The sequence below is a fragment of the Vigna angularis genome, chromosome 4 (genome assembly GCF_016808095.1).
Source record: "Vigna angularis cultivar LongXiaoDou No.4 chromosome 4, ASM1680809v1, whole genome shotgun sequence".
Taxonomy (NCBI): domain Eukaryota; kingdom Viridiplantae; phylum Streptophyta; class Magnoliopsida; order Fabales; family Fabaceae; genus Vigna; species Vigna angularis.
Window position 1 is genome coordinate 7028530 of NC_068973.1, and position 24902 is coordinate 7053431.

The 24902-nt window shown below is 40.4% G+C and overlaps 4 protein-coding genes across 4 annotated transcripts; all 4 read left to right on the forward strand.

The window, feature by feature from the left end:
* The first annotated feature begins 1185 nt into the window (after positions 1 to 1185).
* Positions 1186 to 3132, forward strand: LOC108330176 (uncharacterized). The gene is made up of 2 exons (XM_017564682.2): positions 1186 to 1713; positions 1843 to 3132. Exons 1-2 carry the CDS (start codon positions 1186 to 1188, stop codon positions 3130 to 3132), a joined length of 1818 nt encoding a protein of 605 aa, XP_017420171.1.
* Positions 3133 to 5654: 2522 nt separating this feature from the next.
* LOC108330177 (uncharacterized) lies at positions 5655 to 8039 on the forward strand. The gene is made up of 3 exons (XM_017564683.2): positions 5655 to 6161; positions 6327 to 7226; positions 7323 to 8039. The coding sequence occupies exons 1-3, from the start codon at positions 5655 to 5657 to the stop codon at positions 8037 to 8039; spliced, it is 2124 nt and encodes a 707-aa protein (XP_017420172.1).
* A 4213-nt stretch (positions 8040 to 12252) lies between these two features.
* Positions 12253 to 16335, forward strand: LOC108331916 (hexosyltransferase GAUT11). Its single transcript, XM_017566924.2, has 2 exons — positions 12253 to 12728; positions 14512 to 16335. Exons 1-2 carry the CDS (start codon positions 12576 to 12578, stop codon positions 15961 to 15963), a joined length of 1605 nt encoding a protein of 534 aa, XP_017422413.1. The 5' UTR covers positions 12253 to 12575; the 3' UTR covers positions 15964 to 16335.
* Positions 16336 to 18230: 1895 nt separating this feature from the next.
* Positions 18231 to 18746, forward strand: LOC108330178 (xyloglucan galactosyltransferase MUR3). Its single transcript, XM_017564684.2, has one exon. The coding sequence runs from the start codon at positions 18231 to 18233 to the stop codon at positions 18744 to 18746; it is 516 nt and encodes a 171-aa protein (XP_017420173.1).
* The last annotated feature ends 6156 nt before the right edge of the window (positions 18747 to 24902 follow it).

The following is a 24902-nucleotide window of genomic DNA, read 5'->3' on the forward strand; positions in this document are numbered from 1 at the left end:
ACTGTCATATTGCTCAATGGAGAGAACGAGGTTGCCGACAGAGTCATGACTAACAGTAGTGGTGGCGAGGTTTGAGGATTGAACATTTTGGGGATTTGAGTGACAGGAGTGTGAAGTTACACTGCTACGTGTTTAACCATTACACAGCAGTATGTCACGAGACAATAAATTTAACACCGTCCACTGAAATTAACGATAAGGTTTCAATTGACTCAATTTTAATCAGGGACCTAATTAAGATAAAAAAACAATACAAGAACCTAATTTGAGAAGATTCTAAAAAATAGAGACATTCAAAATGATTAAACCTAAACAAAACTATAGTTGATATTTATTATTATTATATTATGATATGCTGTTAATGAATTTATTTAGAATGAAAAATAATAATAAGATAAAGTAAAATATAATAGTTAGTAACGTATTACAAATATTAAAAGTATATATAAATAATATTTTTATAATTCTTTTATCATTAATATTACTATTATCATCAAACATGTAATATTAATGATTAAATAACTAAAAAGATAGCTTTTATAAATAATGAACCTTTTTAAAGGTAACAAACGAACTTACAATTTAAAAATAATAATAGTAAGTGTACCATAAGGATCGGGCGGACGAACAATGTTAGTCGACCAGACGTCCGTGTTTTCGTAGACATTGTCTAAACTGCGCGACCTTGCTACTCGTCATTCGGATGAATAACAATTCATCAGATTATCAATTAACCAGATTATGGCCAGCCGATTGTCAACCCTAACAGCAGGGCCGGTCGACCATATCACCAATTAACTAGATTAGGATTAAGATTAAGGTAAGTGACTATTAAGAGCTATTGGGCTGAACTTGGGCCGTGATTAACTTTTCACTAATCTCAAGCCCATAGCAAAAACTATAAATACAGGTCAAAGGTGAGTGGTAGATAGGTTGCATTCACTGCGCATTTATTACTGTTCCATTGAAATCGCCATTGCTTTGATACTGACTTTGGCATCGGAGAATCTTTGACAGGTTCCCCCCTCCTCCGGACGACTAGAGCGAACAAGGAGATTGGAGCGGAACCGGACGGCAGCAAGACAATGTGAAAGTATTTGGTAACTTAGTCCCCATAACCAAAATATTTTGGCGCCCACCGTGGGGCCGAGTTGCTTTTCAAACCCAATGGTAACCACGAGAAACATGAGCATGGACGACCCCGTGGAGATGATCAGGATGCTACAACAAAAGATGGACGAGATGCAGCAGTGCCATGAGGCTGAACTTGTGGTTGTCAAGGCCGAGTGTGCGGCACGCATTGCCCGGGAGGTCACTGGAGGTAAAGGAGAAGGAGAACAGGCGAAGGAGAAGGGAAAAGCTGCTGTGGAGGATCACACCGAGCACACTAGTGGACAGGACAAGACCTGGAAACCAGCAGAGTCTGAGGCTGCAGGGAGCAAAGCCAAATCAATACACACAGAGAGCGCCGCGGAGGATAGGCGGATGGTGGTAAAGCCTGAGCCTTCGTCCACATTATCACTTCCCTTTATCCAAGCAATAATGGACGTCCAGATATCGGAACAATTCGTTCCGCCACAGTTTAAGATATACGATGGGTCGACGGATCCGGAGGCCCACATCAAAACCTTTTCTAACGCGATGGCGTTCAGAACGGGCAATGACGCCATTTGGTGCCGGGCGTTCTCTTTGTCATTAGAAGGCGAGGCGCTCGTATGGTTCAACTCGCTCCCCCCAAATTCCATCGAGAATTTCGCCGGGCTATAACATTCCTTCACCCGACAGTTCGCCGATAGCAACACTCAAGACCTAACTGTCTTTGAGTTGGTCAACTTGAAACAGGGAAAGGACGAAACATTGAGAGAGTTCATGGATCGCTACCGAAACACTGTACGACGAGTGAAGGGCTTGAGTCCAGAATTGTCATTACATTACATCCTACCCGCCCTGAAACCTAGACCGTTTAAGGACAACGTCTGTCGAAGGGCCCCCAAAACCATGGAAGAGTTGCGAGAAAGGGCGGCGGACGAGATAAGGGTGGAGGAGATGAAACTGTCCTACAAGAAGGAGAGTCAAGAGAATAAAGGAGATAGAACCGATGGCGATAATAAATCGGGCGGTCATTCAGGAAAGCCTGGGGGGTTCAAGCAAAGAGAACCGCCCCGGGGGCCGCGGTTTCAACAGTACACCCCACTGAACGCCCCCCGAGCCAAAATCCTCCAAGAGGCACTCAGTGCGGAGTTAATTCCAGTCCCTCTGAAGCGGCCTACCCCGCCGGGAGCAGATGGAAACAAACACTGTATGTACCATAAAAACATGGGGCATACAACGGAGGAATGTGTGACGTTAAAGGATAAGATCGAAGAGCTTATCCGTGCAGGACAACTGAAGAAGTACGTACGGGTAGATTGCCCCCAAGCGCCTGTAGATCGGCCCAGCCCCCGACGGGCTAGTCCCCGAAAACCGGAAAGACGTAGGGGATCCCGGAACGAGCAGTCCAACCGACAGCGCTCGGAAAGGCGGAGAAGCCGAAGTAGAAGCAGAAGTCACGATCGTCCCCTGCGGGGACACATCAATACCATATCAGGTGGTTTTGTGGGGAGAGGATCGTCTGCATCAGCCCGGAAGCGTCACGTACGGGCCTTACAGTCTGTTCACTCAGTGGCGAAGCCCTGGCGAACGATGCCTCCCATCACGTTTTCAAACGAAGACTTCGACTCGCCTGACCCCGACCAGGATGACCCAATGGTGATAACGGCCGAAATAGCCCGATACGACGTGAGCAAAGTCCTAGTGGATCATGGAAGCTCGGTGAACATCGTCTACTGGAAAACGTTGCAGCAGATGGATATTTCAGAAGACCTGATCGTCCCCTACAACGAGCAGATTGTGGGTTTTGCAGGCGAGAGGGTAGACACCCGAGGATATGTCGATCTACGCACGAGGTTGGGAACCGGACGACACAGCGAAGAGAAGAGGGTTAGGTATCTTCTGGTGGAGGCTAATACTTCTTACAACGTATTGCTAGGCCGCCCGTGCCTCAATGCCTTTGGAGCTATTGTATCAACCCCCCACCTCAGCATGAAATATCCTTCAGACAGAGGAACAATCTGCACCGTTCGGGCAGATTAGAAGACTGCCAGGGAGTGTTATGCCGTGGGGTTAAAAATCCACACTCGCCAAGTGAAACGATGAACGACCGGATCAGAGGTAGCTATGGCCTAAGGACTAGCACCCGAGGCGGAGCAGGTACTTCGGTCCATCCTGTGGGAAAACCGCGACCTCTTCGCGTGGACAGCCGCTGACATGCCGGGGATCCACCCCTCTATCATGTCTCATAAATTAGCTATCTTCAAACACGCACGGCCGGTTGCCAAGAAGAAGAGACGGATGGGTGAAGAGAAGAGAAGGGCGGTAGAGGAGGAGGTGAAGAAGCTGAGGGAAGCCGGGTTCGTTAGAGAAGTGACGTATACCACTTGGCTTGCCAATGTTGTAAGACCCATAAAAATATATATATATATATATATATATATATATATATATATATATTTCTAATAGTAATTTTTAGCATTTTATTAGTAATAATAATTTTAATGGATAGAAAAATGTAAATTTTTGGATATAAAATTATAGTAATTCTAGAGGGAGAGCTTCAAAATTTTGATAACTTATTTAGGATTTTTTTAGAAAAGTGAATAGTGAATAGTAAATAGTAAATAGTAAATAGTAAATAGTAAATAGTGAATAGTGAATAGTGAATAGTGAATGGTTAAAAAAAAATATTAAAATAAATTGTGGAAGAGAACACTCCACGTAGAATTAATCATTCAGAGATAAGAATGGTGAATAAAAAATAATTTTTGAATAGTAAAAATGAATAGTAAAAGTGAATAGTAGAAATGAATAGTAAAAATGAATAGTAAAATTTTTGGCTATAAATAGCCAAGGGGGGAGGCTGAAGATTTACACCAAAATTCTAGAGAAATTGTGAGAGAAGAGAGTTGGAGGAAATTCTAGTTGAAGAGGGGAAATTCTGGAAGTTTCCAGAGAACGGTTTGAGAAGAGGAAACTAAGTCTGGAATAGAGGTAAGGGGAGCTAACTTTGAGTAATTCCTTTTATATTATCTTGAGTCTTGAATATGCTATATTTTGCTTTTGTTTGATCTTAAATCTTGAATATGGAATATTTTGTTTATGTATGATCTTGAATTTAAATGAGAGTATGCTTTTGTGTTGATATCCGAGTGTGATAGTTGTAAATTGTGATGTTGATATATTTTTGTTGATCCATAATCTTTGTTTGGTGAAAATATGTTGAGTTATACTCGTTATGGGCAAAATGAGTTTATAATATGAAGCATGATATTTGGCAATATGTTTAATTTATTGATACCAAAACGGGTTATTATGAATTCATGATTAAAGAATGAACATGATTGAGTTAGGTGGATAAGAGGGTATGAATTGTTGGTTTTATGAAATGTTGGGGTGGATATGAGAAATTCATTACTTATGAAATGATGTTACTACCGGGAGTAGTATGATCGAGTTATACCATGAGAGTTTGGTATGAACAAAGTAACATTGAGGTTTATAGAAGCAGGCAGAGAGGGGTCTGACCATAAGGCTTCAGAAAGTAAGACATAGTATATAAGTGAGGCTTAAGGAAGCAGGCAGAGAGCGGTCTGACCATAAGGCTTCATGAGTAAGCATGGTACACTTGTAAGATTTATGGGAATGAGGAAGATGATTTTGATAATGATGAATTAATGACATCGGAATAATGATATTTTATCAATTGCAAAAATACATGATTATAATATTTTTATTACAAGTTTAATGATTTTATGATATGGTTGGCTTACCCTTATTTGTTTGTACTATGATCATATAACTCATGTTATATGTGATTAGATAATGTTGCAGATGCGGTTGAAAAAGCTTAGAGATGAGAGAGATGCGGGGAAAAACTTTCAGGAATTTTTGTAAAAAGAATAAATTTGTATTGGGAAGATTATGTTGTGTAAAACTTATAAGTTGAAATTTCAATGGTGAAGACTATATTGTTTAAAGTTTGTATGTTTGGTATTGTACTTTGGAGTAATTGAAATAAAGTTTGATTGTTTATATGAGATATTAAATTAATTTAGTGTCTACTATCAGTAATACCCTTTAAAATATTTGGGTGTTACAAATGTGGCCATGGTGAAGAAGGCCAGTGGGAAATGGCATATGTGCACCGACTACACGGATATGAATAAAGCCTGCCTGGAAGATTCTCACCCCCTGTCGAGTATAGACGCTTTGGTGGATGGAGCGTCAGGACAAAGAATGCTGAGCTTCCTGGACGCCTACTCAGGGTATAACCAGATACCCATGTACGAGCCGGATCGGGATAAGACGACCTTCATCATCGAGAAGGCCAGTTTCTGCTATGAAGTAACGCCTTTCGGTCTGAAGAACGCTGGGGCCACCTATCAGCGCTTGATGGATAGGATCTTCGAAAAAAAGATCGGTCGGTGCATGGACATTTATGTAGATGACATGTCGTCCATTCTGTTGACGGACGGTCTCATATAGAGGACTTGTTAGAGGTGTTTCGGCAAGTGCGAAAATTTGGGATGCGCTTGAATCCGACCAAGTGCACATTCGGGATGGCGGCTGGAAAATTCCTTGGGTTCATGCTCACCTCTCGGGGCATCGAGGCCAACCCCGATAAGTGCGAGACTGTGTTAAAGATGCAAAGCCCCACCACCCTTAAGGAGATCCAACGACTGTCAGGCCGACTCACAACGTTGTCGCAGTTTATCCCAAGGCTAGTTGAAAGGGTTCGTCCGGTCTTACGGAAAATGAAGAAAGGACTTGTCGTCAAATGGGATGCCGAGTGCGAACAAGCGTTTCAGGACGTTAAAGCCATCCTGATGAACCTGCCTGTAATGAACCGTCCTACGCTAGGCGAAGACTTGCAGATCTTTATGGGCGTATCAGATTCGACGATCAGCGCGGTATTGACGCAAGAGTGGCCCGAGCCCAAGCTCGTATACTTCATCAGCCGAACACTTCAGGACGCTGAGTCCCGATATCAACAAGTGGAGAAGGTTGCTTTGGCTTTTCTGAACGCATCCCGTAGGCTCCGGCCGTACTTTCAAAGCCACCAAGTGGTAGTAAGAATCGACTACCCCATATCCAAGATTCTGAGGAAACTGGACCTTGCGGGGCGAATGGCCACGTGGACCATGGAATTATCGGAGTTCGGCCTACGTTACGAACCCAGGGGATCAATAAAAGGATAACATCTGGCCGACTTTGCTGCCAAATTGCCTCAGGAAGTCAACGAAGAATGGAATCTTTACGTCGACGGAGCGTCCGGGAGAACAATAAGCGGATCTAGCATAGTCCTTGAAGGCCCGAACGAATTTTTGTTGGAACATTCCTTGATATTCAAGTTCAAGGTATCCAACAACCAGGCGGAATATGAAGTCTTGGTAGCCGGCCAGGAACTAGCAAGAGACATGGGAGCCCGGAGGGTGGTGTGCCGGACGGACTCCCAGCTGGTGGTGGGACAAATGAATGGGGAGTTTCAAGTGAAAGAGGAGCAATTGCTCCGGTACTTCTATAAAGCGACAACCCTGGCCAAGTTGTTTGACAGAATCAACATTCGACACATCCCTCGTGAAAACAACACCCGAGTGGACATTTTGTCGAAACTGAGCTCAAGCAAGGAGAAAGAGCAACTAACGACAATTATACACCAAGTATTGCTGCAACCGTCGGTTGAGTGCATGTCGGTGGCAGATGTCGAGGAAAGGGATTGGCGGTCGGAGATCCGAAGGCTGATGACCAAGCAGGACGCCGGACAGCCCGTTAAACCGACAGATGCGAGGAAAATTGCTCGCTACCTATTAGTGGGGGACGACCTATACAGTAGAGGATTCTCCACCCCCTTCCTCAAATGCTTGGGGAAAGAGGAAGCATGCTATGTGATGGACGAAGTCCACAACGGAATCTGTGGTTTCCACACCGGGCGTCGGACCTTGAAGGCCCGGATATTAAGAGCAAGATATTACTGGCCGACGATGGAAGAGGATACGAAGATATTCGTCCAGAAGTGCCTCGGATGCCAGGCCCACGCCAACAACACTCACTTGCCACCCAACACCCTGCATACAATAACCTCGCCTTGGTCATTCGCGCAGTGGGGTATGGATATTGTTGGCCCATTCCCAGTAGGGCGGGCGTAGAAGAAATTCCTCCTTGTAGCTATAGACTACTTCACCAAGTGAGTAGAGGCCGAACCTTTAACGACCATTACGGCATCCCAGGTGCAAAAAGTCTGCTGGAAGTTGATATGTCGGTTCGGGCTCCCTCGTACAATCATTACTGATAACGGTCGGCAATTCATCGACAGAAAGCTGGCGGAGTTCTACACGAGTTTGGGCATTAAGCACGTCACCAGTTCGGTGGAACACCCTCAAACGAACAACCAGGTAGAATCTATGAATAAAACCATAGTAACCGAACTGAAGAAGCGGTTGGGCGAGAAGAAGGGAACATGGGTGGACGAACTTCCAGAGGTATTATGGGCTTACCGGTGCACACCGCACAGAACAACCGGCGAGAGCCCCTTCAATTTGACATATGGCACTGATGCTATGCTACTGGTCGAATTGGGAGAACCTTCGTTGCGACGCCAAGTGAACAACCTTCAACTGAATGAAGGAGAGCTTCGAGTGGAACTCGACTCCCTTGAAGAACTGAGAGACCGGGCAACATTACGAGCCGAAGCATGCAAACGCATGGTGGAGAGAAAATACAATTCCAAGGTCAGACCGAGAAACTTCCAGGAAGGCGATCTGGTGTGGAGGAAGACTGGGGAAGCCCGCCGAACGGCCACTCATGGACAACATGCAGCTAAATGGGAGGGCCCCTTCCGAGTAACCGAAGCGCTGGGAAATGGGGCTTACAGATTATTACAGGCAGACGGACGACCAATTCCAAACACGTGGAACGCCACTCATTTAAAGTCTTATTTTAGTTAAATGAATATATTACTTGTGCGTTGTTTTTTGATGATAAATACAATGACAGGACGTCCGTCCCTTTCGCCAATCCACAACTTATTTTAACAAGTATAAAGAACAAAGGAAATGGGACAAACCAAATCAAGTTGATGAACAGAGAGTTCTCCAGAGAACCACTATCAACTTGGTCGGGCGGTGAACGAAAAGTTCTTTCCGAAGAACCACTGCCGCCCAAAGTGCCATAACCAAGTTGATGAACAGAGAGTTCCCCCGGGAACCACTATCAACTTGGTCGGGCGGTGAACGGAGAGTTCTTTCCGAAGAACTATTGTCGCCCAAAGCGTCATAACCAAGTTGGCGAATAGAGAGTTTTCCCGGAAACCACTGTCAACTTGGCCGGACGATGAACGGAGAGTTCTTCCCGAAGAACCACTGCCAACTTGGTCGACCCGCACAGTCTTAGAAATAAAACGATCGACGCGTGAGACATCAAAGTAAAAGCAATATTAAAGCATACAGGCAGAAACAAACGATCCACAAAGCAAATGGGAAAAGTAAAATTGTATTAAGCATGTAAAGGGTATACAAAAGGTGCCATAGTTGGCAGTAGGACGTCCCGGCCAACACCTTAACAAATCAAGGTGTTGGACGGCTGGCCTCATATCAAAAGGTTTTAAAAACAAAATGAAAACACCTAAGTAAAGACAAACATTTAATCATCGGCATCGTTAGCCTCCTCAACATCTTCAACCTCCACCCTCTCATCAACCGCTACGGCGCCGGGAAGGTCTTGCGTCTCTGGCAATTCTTCATCGGCAGCCGGACTGTTGAGGTCGACCAAGACGCCATCAAAGACATCTTTCTCAATGTCGAAGCCCAAGGCGAAGGGTCTTGTTGAAACCCTCCTCGTGCTCGAAAATGATACCCGCCTCTAGCTCGGATATCTTCTGATTAGCCTTTGACAGGTCATCCGCCAAAGCACGATTAGCCCGAAGGAGCCCTCCCTCTGATTTTTTTAGGCGGGAGGCCGTCACCTTTAATTGTTCACACTCCTCCAGCAGTCGGGCATTATCCTTGCGGGCAAGGGTCAAACGACCGGAAGAGTTGGCCGACTCCTTCTTCGCCTTCTCCAGATCAGCTTCTAGCTGCTCGATCTTCTTATCATAGTCGTCATGAGTAAGAAGCATCTGATCCAGAGTCACCTGAAGACCCTCAAAATTCTTCTTTTTGGCCAGGAGTTCAGCCCGAAGGGTGTCAACCCCTCAGCATTCAGCGAATTCCCCTCAGATACCAGGCGAGGGAAGCCGCCCGAGTTGACATCTCTAACATAGCGTTGGTTAGCTCTGCCTCCGACAATGGTTCGATCAGAGTTCGCTGCGAGGAGCTCATGTGGAATTTGGTTTGGTCGCTCATGCTGAACGCCAGACTAAATACCCCGCCCGGTAGAGGCCGCGAGGAGGACTTCCCCTTGCCCTTGCGAGCTTTCTTTGAAGCCGACTGGGACGATGACACTTCCTTGTCCTTGCGACCCTCGACCCAGGGTCTTTTCTCTTTCTCACCAAGGGGATAGCAGAAGTGATCGCCGCCTCTGACGACGGATCCACGAAATCAGCAACCAGGTTCGGGGTAGGCTCTCGGACGACAGGGACAGGTCATCCAGCCGCTTCGACAAGAGGGGTAGGTTGTGGGTCCGCAGTAATCTTTGGTATTAGGCTGGCCGAGTTTGACCGCCGGACAACGGGAGGACGAAGAGCGGACGTAGGTACCTTCGCCCGGGCAAACGACAAACTTGCACCAGCTCTCCTCTTGGAGGCCATGAAGTTGGATTGACGGGGGGAGGAGCAGTCATGAGATCTGGAAAAAACAAAGAAACTCAGCTACGTTAATGTCGACATACTAAAGAAAGACGAATTCAACATAAGAATACCATACCGAACGCCTTTCGTTCACAATCCTCATGACGGAGGCATTCGACTAAGTGACGGGCAGAAACGTGACGGGGGAGGGCAATTCATCACTCCCACGGGAAATGCTTTTATTTTTCAGGGTTTCCTTGTCCAATAAAAAGGGAACAACGGATTCCCAGCAGCATCATGGAACTCATGACGACCGGCTTCATCGATGATGATCTTGAAATAATGATGCTTGAAGTTTTTGAACGAATCGGAGAACGGACGGAAGAATGTCCTATCCCGGACAGAGGTCAGAGACACCCAGCCGCCATTAGGGAGCGGACGGACCTCGAAATAGTGGAAGAAGACGGTGATGGTCGGAGTAACACCCACGGCAAAACACATTGCAAGAAATGCCTGAATGGCCGCCCAGGAGTTAGGATGCAGCTGTGCCGAGGCAACGTTTGCTTCCCGAAGAACGGCCATCTGAAACTCGGTGAAGGGAACCCGAACGGAGAGTTGCTCGAAGACATTAGCATACATGTAGAAGAAGTCGTCCGGGCTCGACCTCTTCCTATCGTAGACTCGTTCATTCCTTAGACTAAACCCCGCCCAGATCAACCTAGAGTCCTCCACATCTCGGACGATATGAAGACGGTTGACCTTCCAGGTTAGCAGCTCGCTGGCACCGTATGCCGAGGCAAACAAGCTCGCACCATAAGGAGTCCAGTCATACTCCATCACCACAATGTCGTCACCATCCGGCTCAAAAGGGGAGCCATCGATACGGATGCCGCCCTTGAGCAAGAAGATGGGAATCCCATTGATGATCCGAGTACCCACGACGTTAGGAGAGCCGCATTCCCCTTCAGGAGACCGGACAAACCCTTCCAAAAACGAGGACGACATCGAACTTGAAGAAGCGCCGCGCTTGCCATCACCGCCCGCCGAACTCCTGCCGCTTCCGCTTGACGACTCGAAAGAAGACTCAATACCGAGCTTGAAGAAAAACAGGGAAAGTGAAAATGACAGCGCCGCCTCTCCTTATTTATAGAAAAAACTTTCGTAACCGTCACGACATCTGCACCGTCGAAATCCTGCATGATCAATGCTCCAGATGCGAAACCGCTCCAACTTCCGCCTCTACGAGCACGACACGTGTATTCCCGCCCAAATCCAAGTTCGAAATTTGATGGCCCAAAAGCCCATTGGATCCGGCCCAACACCCAGTCCAATGTCCCTTGCTACTCAGCAACCAGGACGGACGCCGCACTTAAACCCAACGTACACTAAGTGTACTAGGGCTTGGGGGGCTTGTGTACCATAAGGACCGGGCGGACGTACAATGTTAGTCGACCGGACGTCTGTGTTTTCGTAGACATTGCCTAAACTGCACGACCTTGCCACTCATCATCCGGATGAATAACAATTCATCAGATTATCAATTAATTAGATTATGGTCGGCCGGTTGTCAACCCTAACAGCAGGGTCGACCGGCCGTATCGCCAATTAACTAGATTAGGATTAAGATTAAGGTAAGTGACTATTAAGAGCTATTGGGCTGAACTTGGACCGTGATTAACTTTTCACTAATCCCAAGCCCATAGCAAAAACTATAAATACAGGTCAAAGGTGAGTGGTAGATAGGTTGCATTCACTACGCATTTATTACTATTCCATTGAAATCGCCATTGCTCTGATACTGACTTTGGCATCGAAGAATCTTTGACAGATTTTCCCCCGGATGACTAGAGCGAACAAGGAGATTGGAGCGAAACCGAACGACAACAAAACAATGTAAAAATATTTGATAACTCAGTCCCCATAACCGGAACAGTAAGTATTATTAAAAAAATATTATTAATAATAACGATAATAATGAATATAAAAATAAAAAGAGTAAATAATAATAACATTTGTCCACAATGATATTCATTATGAAATTAATAATATAGAAAGAAAACAACTTTTACTACAATTAAAATGAACATTTAAAAAACATATTTGTTTATGGTTATTACTTACAAAAAATAATAAATTTAGAATAAGCTTTAACAGGTTTTATATTTTTAAAAATTATCAATGGTCAAATAATTAATTGTTTTTCTATCTTTAAATATAATTGATTAATATATCATTAAAAATTAAATTAATTTCAACCTACAATATAAAAGTTCCAAATAAAAATATAATGAATTTTTATATTTTCTTATTAAATATATTGAATATAAAAAATTGTATAGTGTATAACATGGTAATCTGGTTGGAGAAGAAAAGAATAACCAGTGAAGTGAAAAGTGTCACAGAATATATTTATTTATTAGGCGGTCCTTTCAATATTTTTAACCCAACCCAAGCAGCTAACTTTCAACTTTCTCTTCTGTTACTCCTCTCCCATTGTCGGTCTCAAGATTCTTCACTCGCTTTTACTGTCACTCCAAACACATCAATAATCATTAATAATAATATTAGATCACTCATACCATCAACTGGGTGCGCCTTCCCTTCTTCTCATTCTCGCCCGGAGGCACGTGCATGTCACGTGGCGCGGAGTGACTGTGGCCCTCGCTTTTGCTTCCCACGAGACCCTCGTGCTGCGATCCAATCCCAGAAATGGACGCCTCTGCTTCTCCGATTCGGTGGTGAAAAGTTGTTGTGAAAAATGCGGCGACGGGCCGCCGATTTTCGGCGCCCGGTTCGGCGGCGGTTCGCTTATTGGATCTGGTTGCTTCTCGGCGCCTTCTCTCTTGCCGGTCTTGTTTTGTTCTTCCTGCAACATCATCACCGCGATTATCGCGTACATAGCCCCTTTCTGGTAAAACGACCTGGCACCCTCCTTCCCCTGTTGTCAACGAATCAATCCATCTCTGTTAATGGTTCTGTTTTTGTAATTATCTTAGTGTTTTATTTCCATTAACATTAGCTGCCGCGTGAAGATCTTAATTTTTTGTTTGAATATTTTTAGGCAATTGTCAATGCGCGTCGTGTTCGATCTCGAATCTCAAAGCGGTGTCCTTTTTTTATTCTTTTTTCATATGCACGGTTGAATGTGTCTACTGTTTATTTCATTGCTTTTGTTCGTATGTTAATAATCTTGCTTGGACTCTGGTCGTAGGCTTCATGATTTTTCATATCAGTGGTGTTTGTTTCCCTTTTTAATTCTTTTGAGCGGGGAATTTTACGTCAGGGTTACTGCTCCGGAAATTATTTCTTATTTCTGATCTTCTGTATAGTGTATAAACACTGTGAGCTAAATTTAGGTCGTTGCTTCCATAATTGAATTATTTAGGTGGTTACTTTTATGTGATTCAGATGTGACAAATCACCTTTTACTTGTTGTTCAGTTGAAGCTTAACCTGAGTTTAGATAGATCTTCCTGTTGTTTGTGATGTTACTGTATAAGGCTATGGTTGATATTGAGGTAATAGTCTAGTAGTTGGAGTGGCATTAAAGTTAATTCCATTATAAGTAGTGCTATATAAGCTAAAGGAGGACTTCTTACTTCATTATCCCTCAATATGAATTATGATTTGGCTTATTTTTTGGCATATTACGTTACGATTTTCCAATTTTACTTTGTTATGGATGAGCTATTGTATTGGATGTTAGCAACCCTCTTAGACTCTTTCCCTATTGGAAAGGGAAACTGTTTTAATATTTCTTTTTGGCCTTAAACGAAAAAAATAACTGAAGAACAGATATTGACACAGTGTAATAAAACTCATTTACTATTGGTTTAGTGTGTGTCTATGGACAAATGTCTAGTACACACATAAGATAACAACCTAACATCCAATGTATTCATTTACCTAGAAATAATAGTTTATAGTGTCTTATCCACGCGCTTAAAGTAGTGACCATTGAATCAAACATGCAGTTACTGTTTACTCTCACGATTCCATTGCAACTGTTCACTTGCGCACTGCCTCTTTTGCAGAAATTGTTTTAACATTGCCAATTCCTTGTAGAAGGCAATCATCACTTCTTGTGTCATCAGTGATTGTGAATTTGTGACTAATTCTATAATCATTATGCTCTTAAATAATAATCTAACACTCATTTAGTTCATTTCACCAGTTTCTAGTGATAGATGCTATGATTCTCGGACAATTTACCTTTAAACATTGAAGAAAACGTCTGAACATGTGCTTTTTGTGTGCAAGTTTTTTTATTTTTATGATTATGGTGTTAATTAGACCAATAAATGGTATTAAAAAGAAAGCATTTTGCTCTCTAGATTTTGGAATGATATTATAAACAGAATTAAGTAATTTGTTGTCATGTGATGTGCAAAATGTTAAGTGTCAGACCTTGCTTGTGATTCTTCTTCTAATGTATGAGGAAAACAATCCAAATATCTGTTGATATGAAGGACAGGGGATACAGGAAACCTATCCATTTTGTATAGACCATTCAGTGTGATGTAATTATAAATGTTTATGCTAGAACAATTTCATATCATTGTACAGCTATTTTTGTGCTCCATATTGCTGAAGGGATGTTATGTTTTAAGTGACATTACTATCTGTTGTTATAATTGTTTCCATCCCTCAACCCCTCTGAGTACTTATTGAGCAAGCTACTTACGTGAATTGTAGGAGAGAAATGCTAAAGTAGAAAATTCTGCTAAGAGATTGAATTTTACTGAAGAAATTTTAAGTGCAACATCCTTCTCACGGCAACTATCAGAGCAAATGGTTCTGGCCAAGGCTTATGTGATTATTGCCAAAGAGCACAATAATCTTCACCTTGCTTGGGAGCTTAGCTCAAAAATTAGAAGTTGCCAGCTTTTGCTTTCAAAAGCTGCCATGACTGGGGAGCCTGTGACCATGGAGGAAGCTGGGCCAGTTATTAAAAGCCTGTCTTCTCTAATTTTCAAGGCACAGGATGTCCATTACGACATTGCAACCACTATAGTAACAATGAAATCATATATTCAAGCACTTGAAGAACGTGCAAATAAAGCAACAATTCAAAGCACCGTGTTTGCTCAAGTATCAGCTGAAGCACTACCCAAGAGTCTTCATTGCTTAAATGTGAAACTTATGGCTGATTGGCTAAAGGTGACATCCCGGCAAAAATTTTCACATGAGAGTAGAATCTCTCCCCAGCTCACAGATAATAATCTATATCACTTCTGCATTTTTTCAGATAATGTACTGGCAACATCTGTAGTTGTTAACTCTACAGTCATCAATGCAAACCATCCAAAACGCTTCGTCTTTCATATTGTTACCGATGGTATTAATTATGGAGCAATGAAAGCATGGTTCCTCAGTAATGACTTAAAAGGGGCTACCATAGAGGTGCAGAATATTGAGGAATTTTATTGGTTGAATGAATCTTATGCTCCAATGGTCAGACAGCTACACAATCCAGAATCACGAGCCTTTTACTTTGGGCCTTATCAAGGTGTAAATGTTGAGCCAAAATTGCAGAATCCCAAGTTTGTGTCTTTACTAAATCATCTTCGGTTTTACATCCCCGAGATTTATCCATTACTTGAGAAGATTGTTTTCCTTGATGATGATGTTGTTGTTCAGAAGGACCTAAGCCCACTTTTCTCATTAGATTTGCATGGAAATGTGAATGGTGCCGTTGAAACATGTCTAGAAGCATTTCACAGGTACTACAAGTATCTCAACTTTTCAAATTCGATTATAAGCTCAAAGTTTGATCCACAGGCATGTGGATGGGCCTTTGGTCTGAATATTTTTGACCTGGGTGCATGGAGGAAAGCAAATGTCACCGCGAAGTATCATTATTGGCAAGAGCAGAATGCTGATGGGACACTCTGGAAGCTTGGTACACTTCCGCCTGCTCTTCTAAGCTTTTATGGCTTGACAGAACCACTTGACAGAAGATGGCATGTATTAGGATTGGGTTATGACCTAAATATTGACAGCCGCCTGATTGAAAGTGCAGCAGTTATTCACTTCAATGGGAACATGAAACCATGGCTGAAGTTAGCTATAGGCAGGTATAAGCCATTATGGCACAGGTACATAAATCAAAGTCACCCTCATCTACAAGATTGTGCTACCGGTTAAAATGCACTACTTCTCAATTGCTAATGATTATGCATTCTCAGATTATTTTGATCTGTTGATCTGCGATTGCGTTGGCCCTTATTGTAGAGTCAGAAGTAGAAAGTTTTGACTTTGCTAGGAATTTTGTTTTGTTTTCCTTTTTTCCCTTTTATATTTCAATCAGTGTATTGAAATAGAAAATGATTACTTTATACACTAAAGTTTAAAATGCGTTAGGTGAAGAGGTGGGGGAGTTCATTTTTGGCCTTTGGGGCTATCTTTTCTCATTCTCAAAGTTGTAGATCTATTTGTCTTTAGTAACTATTTGTAATAATTATAAGCTCTTTCAAATAGCGATGTAATGAATGGAAGCAATGTTTTACCCTTCTTCAAGTTAATTCTTTATGAGAAAATGTTTGTTAATTTGCCAGCCATACTCTATTTGGTTTGACAGTCCTTTAGGAACTATGCATCTTAAAAAAGAAACTAAAATGTGTATCCAATGTGCATGTGAGATATTGATTTGTAGCAACTAGAGAAGCAATAAAAGGATCAAGGGAACAACTTAGTCAGAAAAATAAATTACCTATAATATGACAATGTCAGCCAAGGTTTTCATGTTTTAATCTTTCGATATTTTTAATTACACAACCAGGTGAGCGTGTAAAATGCCGCGTTTTATGTTCAATTTAGTAGTGAAACAAATATGTTGGTTTGTACGAACTAAAGAGAAACTGATAGAATTAGAGGATGGGCTGAGACAGCAAGGAAAAAAAGGGAGCGGTGGAGAAGACCGTGCTAACTGGAAGACTTATTCTAGAAGAAAGAAAGTATGTCCAGGGAATGATAATTAGTTAGAAGCGTAGTGATGTGATAAAGGATCTCAAACTAGTGAGAATTCAGGTATTTGAGGGACGACGAAAGAGAATGTTGTTGAGGAGAGTTTGCTATGGAATAGGATGAGGAGAGTTATCTCCATGGAGGAGTCACAGACTCTGGAAAAGATAGCATATTTCTTACTCACTTCACGGATATTCAATAATACAGTTTTTCATACTTTATCATATTCTATTATGTTTTGGACTGACTTCTATCATTGGTCCGACCTGTCGGATCATTTTGAGGAGAAAAAGCATAACTATCCATTTTTCATGGTCCGGAAAATGTCAGATAGAGTGGATGCGCTGGAGGAACGTTTGACAACAATGGAGGTTTCGATGCATCAATCGTTGGTGGAGTTCCACCAATCAATGTTGGAGGAATTTGTCATATTACATATGACACGCAAGGGAGAAAGTTAGAATTCGACATTTTTGGAAGCAGAAGCGTTACCAGAGGATAGGATGGCTGCGAAGAGGGTAAAATTGCCTCTATTTGACGAAACCGATCCAGTAGGATGGAATACCAGGGCAGAGACTTATTTCGAGGTTCAGGGTTCAACTCAGGAAATGAAGCTGCGTTTGGCAAAGTTGAAACGTGAGTTGATTGGGAGATACGGAGGCTGTCAGACTGAGAATCCCTATTAGGAGCTCAAGGACTTGAATCAAACGGGAAGTGTAGAGAAATAATACTCGGGAGATTCGGAGGCATGTTCACACTTTAAACCCAGACAACCGCTTGCAAGCTATGTGTTTTGCACATCGAAGGGGTGGCAGAGGAGTTAGGGCACGATCGTTGAGAGGAAGTCGAGACTGGGGATCAGTTATTTCAGATAACGGTGGAACCGAAAGCAGGCAATCCAATCCAAAGGGTTTTCTAACGAGAGTGTGGTCCAAGGGAGGTCGCGAACTGTTGGGTCACAGATGCAATGTGTAAACATCCATCGATTTTCTAAGTCTAAATGTTATAGAGGTACTACGCATCGTCCTTATTCTGAATCGGTGAAAAGTATCATCCGTTACACCAGTTGATTGAATGTTAGAATCAACAAGAATCGCTGAATCTTCTTGTGTTGGGACTAGATGTAGTACTCTTTACTTCTGTATTAGTACCATTTTGTTACTTTATACATGTGATAAATTAATCACTCATCCTTTGTATATAGGTTTAATACCCAATTTTGTCCCCAGTTTGATTTGGAAATCTCAATTTAGTCATTTATTAGAAAAGTAATTGTAATGGATCCTTACTTGTACATTTGTGAGTCAAGTTAGTCCCTTCCGTTAAATATAAGCAAACGGCGTTAATGGATGATGATGTGGCAATAGTTAGTGGTTAGGTGTCAAAACGCAATAGTCTACTAATGGAATTGAGGGAACAAGCTTTTGTTTCTATCTGCGACGCGGAACATGTCCATGCTTGTGGTGGACTCGAGTCCCTGGAATGCGAATGATTTTGGGATTCCTTATCCCACCTATTTTCACCCTGCTAAGGATGATGATGTCTTCATTTGGCAGGAGAGGATGCAGAGGTTGGAGAGGAAGTGGTTGTTTTCTTTCGTCGGGGCTCCGCGTCCGGATAACCCAAAATCGATTCGGGGGCAGATTATTGATCAGTGTAAGAGATCCAAGGTGGGTAAGTTGTTGGAGTGTGATTTTGGTGAGAGTAAGTGTCATTCCCCAAGCAGCATAATGCAGATGTTTCAAGGGTCACTTTTCTGCCTTCAGCCTCAAGGGGATTCCTATACCCGACGATCTGCTTTTGATTCAATGCTAGCTGGGTGTATACCTGTGTTTTTTCATCCGGGTTCGGCTTACACTCAATACACTTGGCACCTTCCCAAGAATTATACTAAGTACTCGGTGTTCATTCCAAAGGACGATATTCGGGCAGGGGAGGTAAAAATTGCATCTGTAGGTTCTTAGATGTGTTTTATTATTGACTCAAATGGTTTCCCTGAATTAGGGAAGAATTAAAGCTATAAAATAATTGCTGGATTGTTGCTACGATCTTACTCCAAAGCATGTATTTCTAGATGTATTTTCCTAAATTAATAATTTCTTTGTTACTTTATATTTTCTCCCCTTGATTCATATAGGAAATATAAACAAAATTATGTCAATGAGCGGAAGTGTTCAATGAATGATAATATCATTTGGCAGCTGCATTATCAGAGTTGCCTACATTGTTAGTGGCCTTATTTGGATTGTGGTCAATAGATTACTCTATTTTGATAACCGTGAAAAAAAATGTTTTCGGTTGCTATATTTTACCAGTTGTTTATCTATTTTTTTTAGCCAAATGATGCAAACATGTTGGGTGGTATTAATATACTGTTTCAGGCCTTCATCTGTTTGATTGGTTAATTACATGGCCCGATAAAGCATGCATCTAATGAAAACTACGGTTATTTTTTTATTCTGATTTGAAAAACTCTTGTTTCTGATCCCTTATTGTTGTGTTATTCAGAATTAGAAACAAAAATTGGGCGCACAATGAAATCTACTCTTTAATTCAGTTGACAGATGAGAGTATTCTGATTTCCTTTACACCTCCCTCTCCAAATACCTCACCACCTGCCTCATGCTGGGCCTCTTCTCTGGTGCCTCCGCGGAACAGTACAACCCCACTTTAATCACTACCAAAACTTCCACCTCATCAAACGCCCCACCCAACCTAAGGTCCACCACCGCCAGCGGCGCCCCCATGCGCCACCGCTCCCAGACCCAGTCCACCAGCACCAGCTCCTCCGGCAATGCCTTCACCTCAATGGGCCTCCTCCCGCACACCACCTCCAATAACACTCCGAAAGCGTAAACATCAGAACTGTGGTGGGTTTCCCCGTTCGTGTGAGTTCAGGTGCAAGGTACCCCATCGTTCCCACATGAGTTCAGCTGCCAATTTATCCCCAATTAAAATAAATTCAATTTCTAATAAAATCCAAACTTCTCTAATTCAACACCACGTAAGCACGTACACTATTGTGTTTTGACACCTAACCACTAACTATTGCCACATCATTATCTCATTAACGCCGTTTGCTTATATTTAACGGAAGGGACTAACTTGACTCACAAATATACAAGTAAGGATCCATTACAATTACTTTTCTAATAAGGGACTAAATTGAGATTTTCGAACCAAACTGGGGACAAAATTGGGTATTAAACCTTGTATATATAACTCAAATTAGGCAAAAACTATTTTGTTTCATAGATCCAATAGAATTGTTGTTTGGTGGTATGCATCAATCTATATGCTGATAAGAAAAGTTTTAATCTTAATGCAAAAACCTTTTAATCAGTAGAAAATTCACCTTGAGCCAGACTACAAATATGGAAATAAGATTATTTTAATGTACTTCGAAGAACAATGAATGAAACTTATTAATTTAATGAAATAGTAACTATGTTTAAGAATAGAGTTGTGCAGTTTAATCACAACGCTTCATTTTGTTAAGTTTTTAAATCTTAATTTTGAGTTCTGAATCATTTATTATTTTACAACCAATTTGTTTAGTCACACATCTAAATTAAAGTATAGTTTTTTTATAAAGATTGATCAAATCCCTATGGATACAACACTAGGTACTACAATTGAACTAACATTATTGTGATTGCTCTCTTCACAGATGTTATCAAGTTTTTGGTGTCATTGTCAAAGATTTGATTTCAAATTTTTATCAATTTAGTGTGGTGCTCCATGTTTTTCTGTCCTTTTTCCTTTTATTTTTTTAACAAATTTTTCACGTTTTTGGCATTGATTGCCTAAGAAGTCTCTAGTTTATTTATAATTACGTATTATTTAAATACTTATCTTGCATGAATTTGATGTAAATCTTAGTAAAACAACCTTTTTGGCCTTTAATTTCAGAATCAAGAGTAGAAAAGTTATAAAAAGTGAAAATTGATATGTTTGTATTGTTTTTGCAAGTAGATTGAAGGAAATTAAGAAGTTGGTGTTGAAGATTCAAACATGAGTCATGCGGCTAAATAACAATATTGGCATTGAGTCACACATGAAGAAACCTTTGTTGCAAAGAGACATCAAGCTCCAAAATATTTTACACTTGAGCCTTAAGAGAAAACCTACTTAGAAAGGAAATCTCTATTACTGACCACCAAACTAGAAGCTTAACCATAAAGGAAACCCACCTAAGGACAAAACCTTGTTACTGACCAACGTCTTGGAAGTTGATGTAGCATATTATTTTTCTATAAAAATAGAGCATGCCTATGTTCTTTGTATACTGAAAACTGATTTTGTAATTTATTCCTAGAGTTCATAAGAACTTATTGTAATACACTTAGAGAGAACTATAGGAGGAGGAACACAACTCTTTATGCTTGTATTAGAGATTATTATGGGCAACTAAATTCTTCCTTATTAGGGTTGGATGTAGCTTCTCTAATTCTTTGCATTGAATTTGATTTAATATATTATATGTTTTTGTTTTATGTGATGCTTATTTGATTTGCTTTTATTATTTTGATGACTTGATCAATCTTCTTACCTCATCAACTTAAATGTAAAGGAATAGATTTAAGTTTAGATCCAATCAAATTTCTTAATGCTTATTAGATGCCAAGAATGGATATAAGGCTCTAGATGATTTAAAGAATCCTATTCATTAATGCAAAGAGTAATTGATGGACAAATTTGTAAGCACCAAAATATGATGTCACAAACTTGTTTCACAATCGGCAAGTATGACCGAATCGTTCAAGTAATAAACTTGGTAAGACCAAGTATCGTTCTTCCCAAAGGACTCACGGCCTAGTTTAGTTATGTGATTTGTTGATTAGCTAGGACTTACAAACGAAATATTTGGATTTTAATATGCAAGACAAAAAATAAACATGAAATAAACATGTATGCATGAAGTTTGATCAATGGCAAAGACAAAAGATAAACACTTTCAATGAAATATATGAATAAATATGTTGTTGGGGGTCAATTTCATCTCATCCACTCTCATACATTTTAGGAATTCAACATTCAAATCATCATTGTTAATGCCACTCTCTAAAGTACCATTCTAGATGGCTTCTCCCTAATCACGAGTTCATACAATTCCTAGCATTCCTAATGATTAGTTCATAAGTGCAGGAGCTTAACGACAACCAATATAATATTGGGAGAAATTCCCCGGATCTAGACTTCCCCGTACGTTCCCGTATCGACAAAACCAATGATCATGCATTGAATGAGTTAAACTATGCAAGCATTAAGCAAAGAGGAAAAACCCTAACTAATGATGAAAGAAAGCATAAATCTTAGATTAAGATGCAAGCATAAATTCCATATATGAGAGCTTCAAGAGATTACATTGATTCCCCAACAAACATACAAAGTTTAGTTCACCATATTCATGGTGAACCTAGATGAATTACAATGAAAGTATGAAAGAATAAACCCTAAAAAGGTGAAGAGGTAGCCTGAGCATCCAAAATCCTCCTTCAAAGGGGTGGAAGAGAGAGTGTTTGCCTCGTTTCTGCCAAAGATGCCTAACCCTAGGAAACCCTAAGGCTTAAATACCATTCGTAAATTACAAAAAGTCAAGCCCAAGCCCATTAAAGTGCCGCTCAGCGGTGATTGCGCGTCTCGTTTTCTCCCCTCAGCGGACCTCCCGCAACCTCTTAAGTGCCGCTCAGCGGTAAAATGCCGCTGAGCGGTGACTTCGACTTCTTCTTTTTGCACTCTTCGATTCCTTTTCTGATTCTATCTCTCTCCTTCTTCACTTCTTTCACTAAATTCACCTTAAAACCTGCACAAAAACACTGAAATCAAGCATAAACTTGTCCAGCTCTCTTATTTCTGAAAATATGGATAAAAGTATGATTTCAAGCTAGTTTCTAAGTCTAAAGGTTGCTTTTAATATCAATTTTAAGCATGAAAATAACAGTTTTTCAACTGTTATCAGTAATTCAATTAGGGTGATTTAACCTTAGGTTCTAAATGCCAAGGATAGGTTTAAAATTACCAGAAAAAGTACTTCCAGGAACATTAAAGTCAAGAACATAGCTTGTAGTGAATCAAAGACAATGCATTAAAGGAAGAGTAGTCAAGTTCAATCCCAACATCTTATTTCACTGTTCACGAATATATCATAGATTATTGTTTTATCAAACTAAATCTTTTTGGATACGACTTTATTGTATTATAATCAAACCAATGCCCTAGTTAGATAATTTAGATCTCTGAAAGGAAATGTCAACAATGTCTAACATGAACTTATTTAAAAATATTATATTAGATGTAAGTACTTTGTTTGTTTCATACACACAGTAACGTGTTCATATAATGTTGTTTGAAAAGCTAAAAGAAAAAATATGTAGTTCTAAGCATTTATGGTACATGTTAAGTATTTTAATGGTTATTATATATATATATATATATGGAATGTTTGCTTCTTCATTCTTTTAAAGAGGATTTTCTTTTGAAGTGTCAACACCAAAATCTTTTGAAGAATGTGTTTAAAGTTGGTCCATAATGACAACTCCTTTAATGTATCAAGAAGACGATTCTAAAATGGCTTTCAACCGTGCATGATCTTATTTTTCTCTCTTTAAGAAAAAGTTATCTTACCTAGCCTAATAAATGTTATGTGTATCAAAGTGTTGCTTAAAGAAAAAATGTGCAATTATTGTTAAGTAAAAAACATTTAATGAGTCACTAAGCTCCAAGTGGACATACATTAGTAAAAGAAGAAAAACTTTAGTTTCACTAAAGCAAAAATGACATTTTATATATGTTATTTTAGGTTTTCTAACGTTTGTTATAGGTCAGATGTAATTCTTGAATATGTAAATTTACGTTTGTTAAAATTTTTGACGTAAATTTACGTTTGTTAAAGGTATAACATATGTAAATTTACATTTGTTGAAGAGACAACAAACATAAATTTTGGAGTTTCTTTTTCAATGTTACTCAAATCGGTTTCATGGAGATGTCAAAATTCATACACATGGCTGTCATTTCAAGTCTAGGTTTGAGCCATCTCATCCTAACCATTGAGTTTGCCAACTACTTCATCTTTCTCCACAACTCCAAAATCACAATCATTGCCATCAATTTCAAATTTCACTCTCTGAAATGTTGATACTTAACTCAACCTCACACCTTCCCTCTACCTCCTTATCGATATTCCTTCACGATATCACTGTCATTGTTGGCTAAAATAATGTGTTCATTGCCCAAATTCATAAAACTCACATTCAAGACAAATAAGAAGGTCATTCATCCATAATTATTATCGAGTTCCTCCAAAAATAGTCACACGCATAAAGTAGCGAGAAACATAGGAAACTAACCCCAATGCAAGAAATAATACGAGGGAAATATATTTCTCAGTGAACTACAAATGAGAATGCCAAAAAATATGACTTCTAGTTAGCAACCAAAGTCCTTACTTGCAAAAAAGCATTGTCAATGTTGAGAGAAAGCTTTGCGCCGGGAGAAAAGTGAGGAAGAAATGGGTTAAAAGTTCTTTTAAAAACACTTATGTCTGACTTGTAAAAAACATATGTAAAAGAGGGTTTTCACGTATGATCCTTACATAACAAATGTAAATTTACATTTGTGCAATACATGTCAAACATAGACATAAATTTATGTTTATCCTGTAATGGTCAGAAGTAAAAACCCTTTATTAAGTTTGTCCTTTACAGGTTAGATATAAATTTTACCATTTATTTACAAAAATATCATTATGCATTTTTTATGTCTGTTGCCAACTTGTCATACGTAAATTCAGTGATGTGAAAAACTGTTTTTATATTAGTGTTTATCTCACAATGATTCCAAAGAATCTGCAACAACTTTTTTCTTCTCAATTATTTTTAAAGAAAATATCTTTAATGAAGAAAGAAAGGAAAAAATTTCTACAACAATCATGACAAGAATGTTAAAGACATCATTCTATTTGGTTTAGCAACTTAATATCTCTTTTATCATACCCTATGTGTAAAAAAGTTGTTTACCCATGATTGTTTGAGTCCAAAGAATACTCAAATCTTAGCTAGGAGTAGTTATGTCAAAAGTCTAGCTTGTTGCAAGCTTAAGAAGAGACTAGACGTTGT

Excerpts from the sequence above, each read along its gene's own strand:
- LOC108330176 (XM_017564682.2), top strand. The coding sequence starts at position 1,186 with ATGAGCATGGACGACCCCGTGGAGATGATCAGGATGCTACAACAAAAG. Across the intron at positions 1,714-1,842 it reads CATTAGAAGGCGAGGCGCTC|GGAAAGGACGAAACATTGAG; the intron begins GTATGGTTCAAC and ends AACTTGAAACAG.
- LOC108330177 (XM_017564683.2), top strand. The coding sequence starts at position 5,655 with ATGGCGGCTGGAAAATTCCTTGGGTTCATGCTCACCTCTCGGGGCATC. Across the intron at positions 6,162-6,326 it reads ACTTTCAAAGCCACCAAGTG|GAAGTCAACGAAGAATGGAA; the intron begins GTAGTAAGAATC and ends AAATTGCCTCAG. Across the intron at positions 7,227-7,322 it reads ATATTGTTGGCCCATTCCCA|GTGCAAAAAGTCTGCTGGAA; the intron begins GTAGGGCGGGCG and ends ACGGCATCCCAG.
- LOC108331916 (XM_017566924.2), top strand. The coding sequence starts at position 12,576 with ATGCGGCGACGGGCCGCCGATTTTCGGCGCCCGGTTCGGCGGCGGTTC. Across the intron at positions 12,729-14,511 it reads GCGTACATAGCCCCTTTCTG|GAGAGAAATGCTAAAGTAGA; the intron begins GTAAAACGACCT and ends CGTGAATTGTAG.
- LOC108330178 (XM_017564684.2), top strand. The coding sequence starts at position 18,231 with ATGTCCATGCTTGTGGTGGACTCGAGTCCCTGGAATGCGAATGATTTT.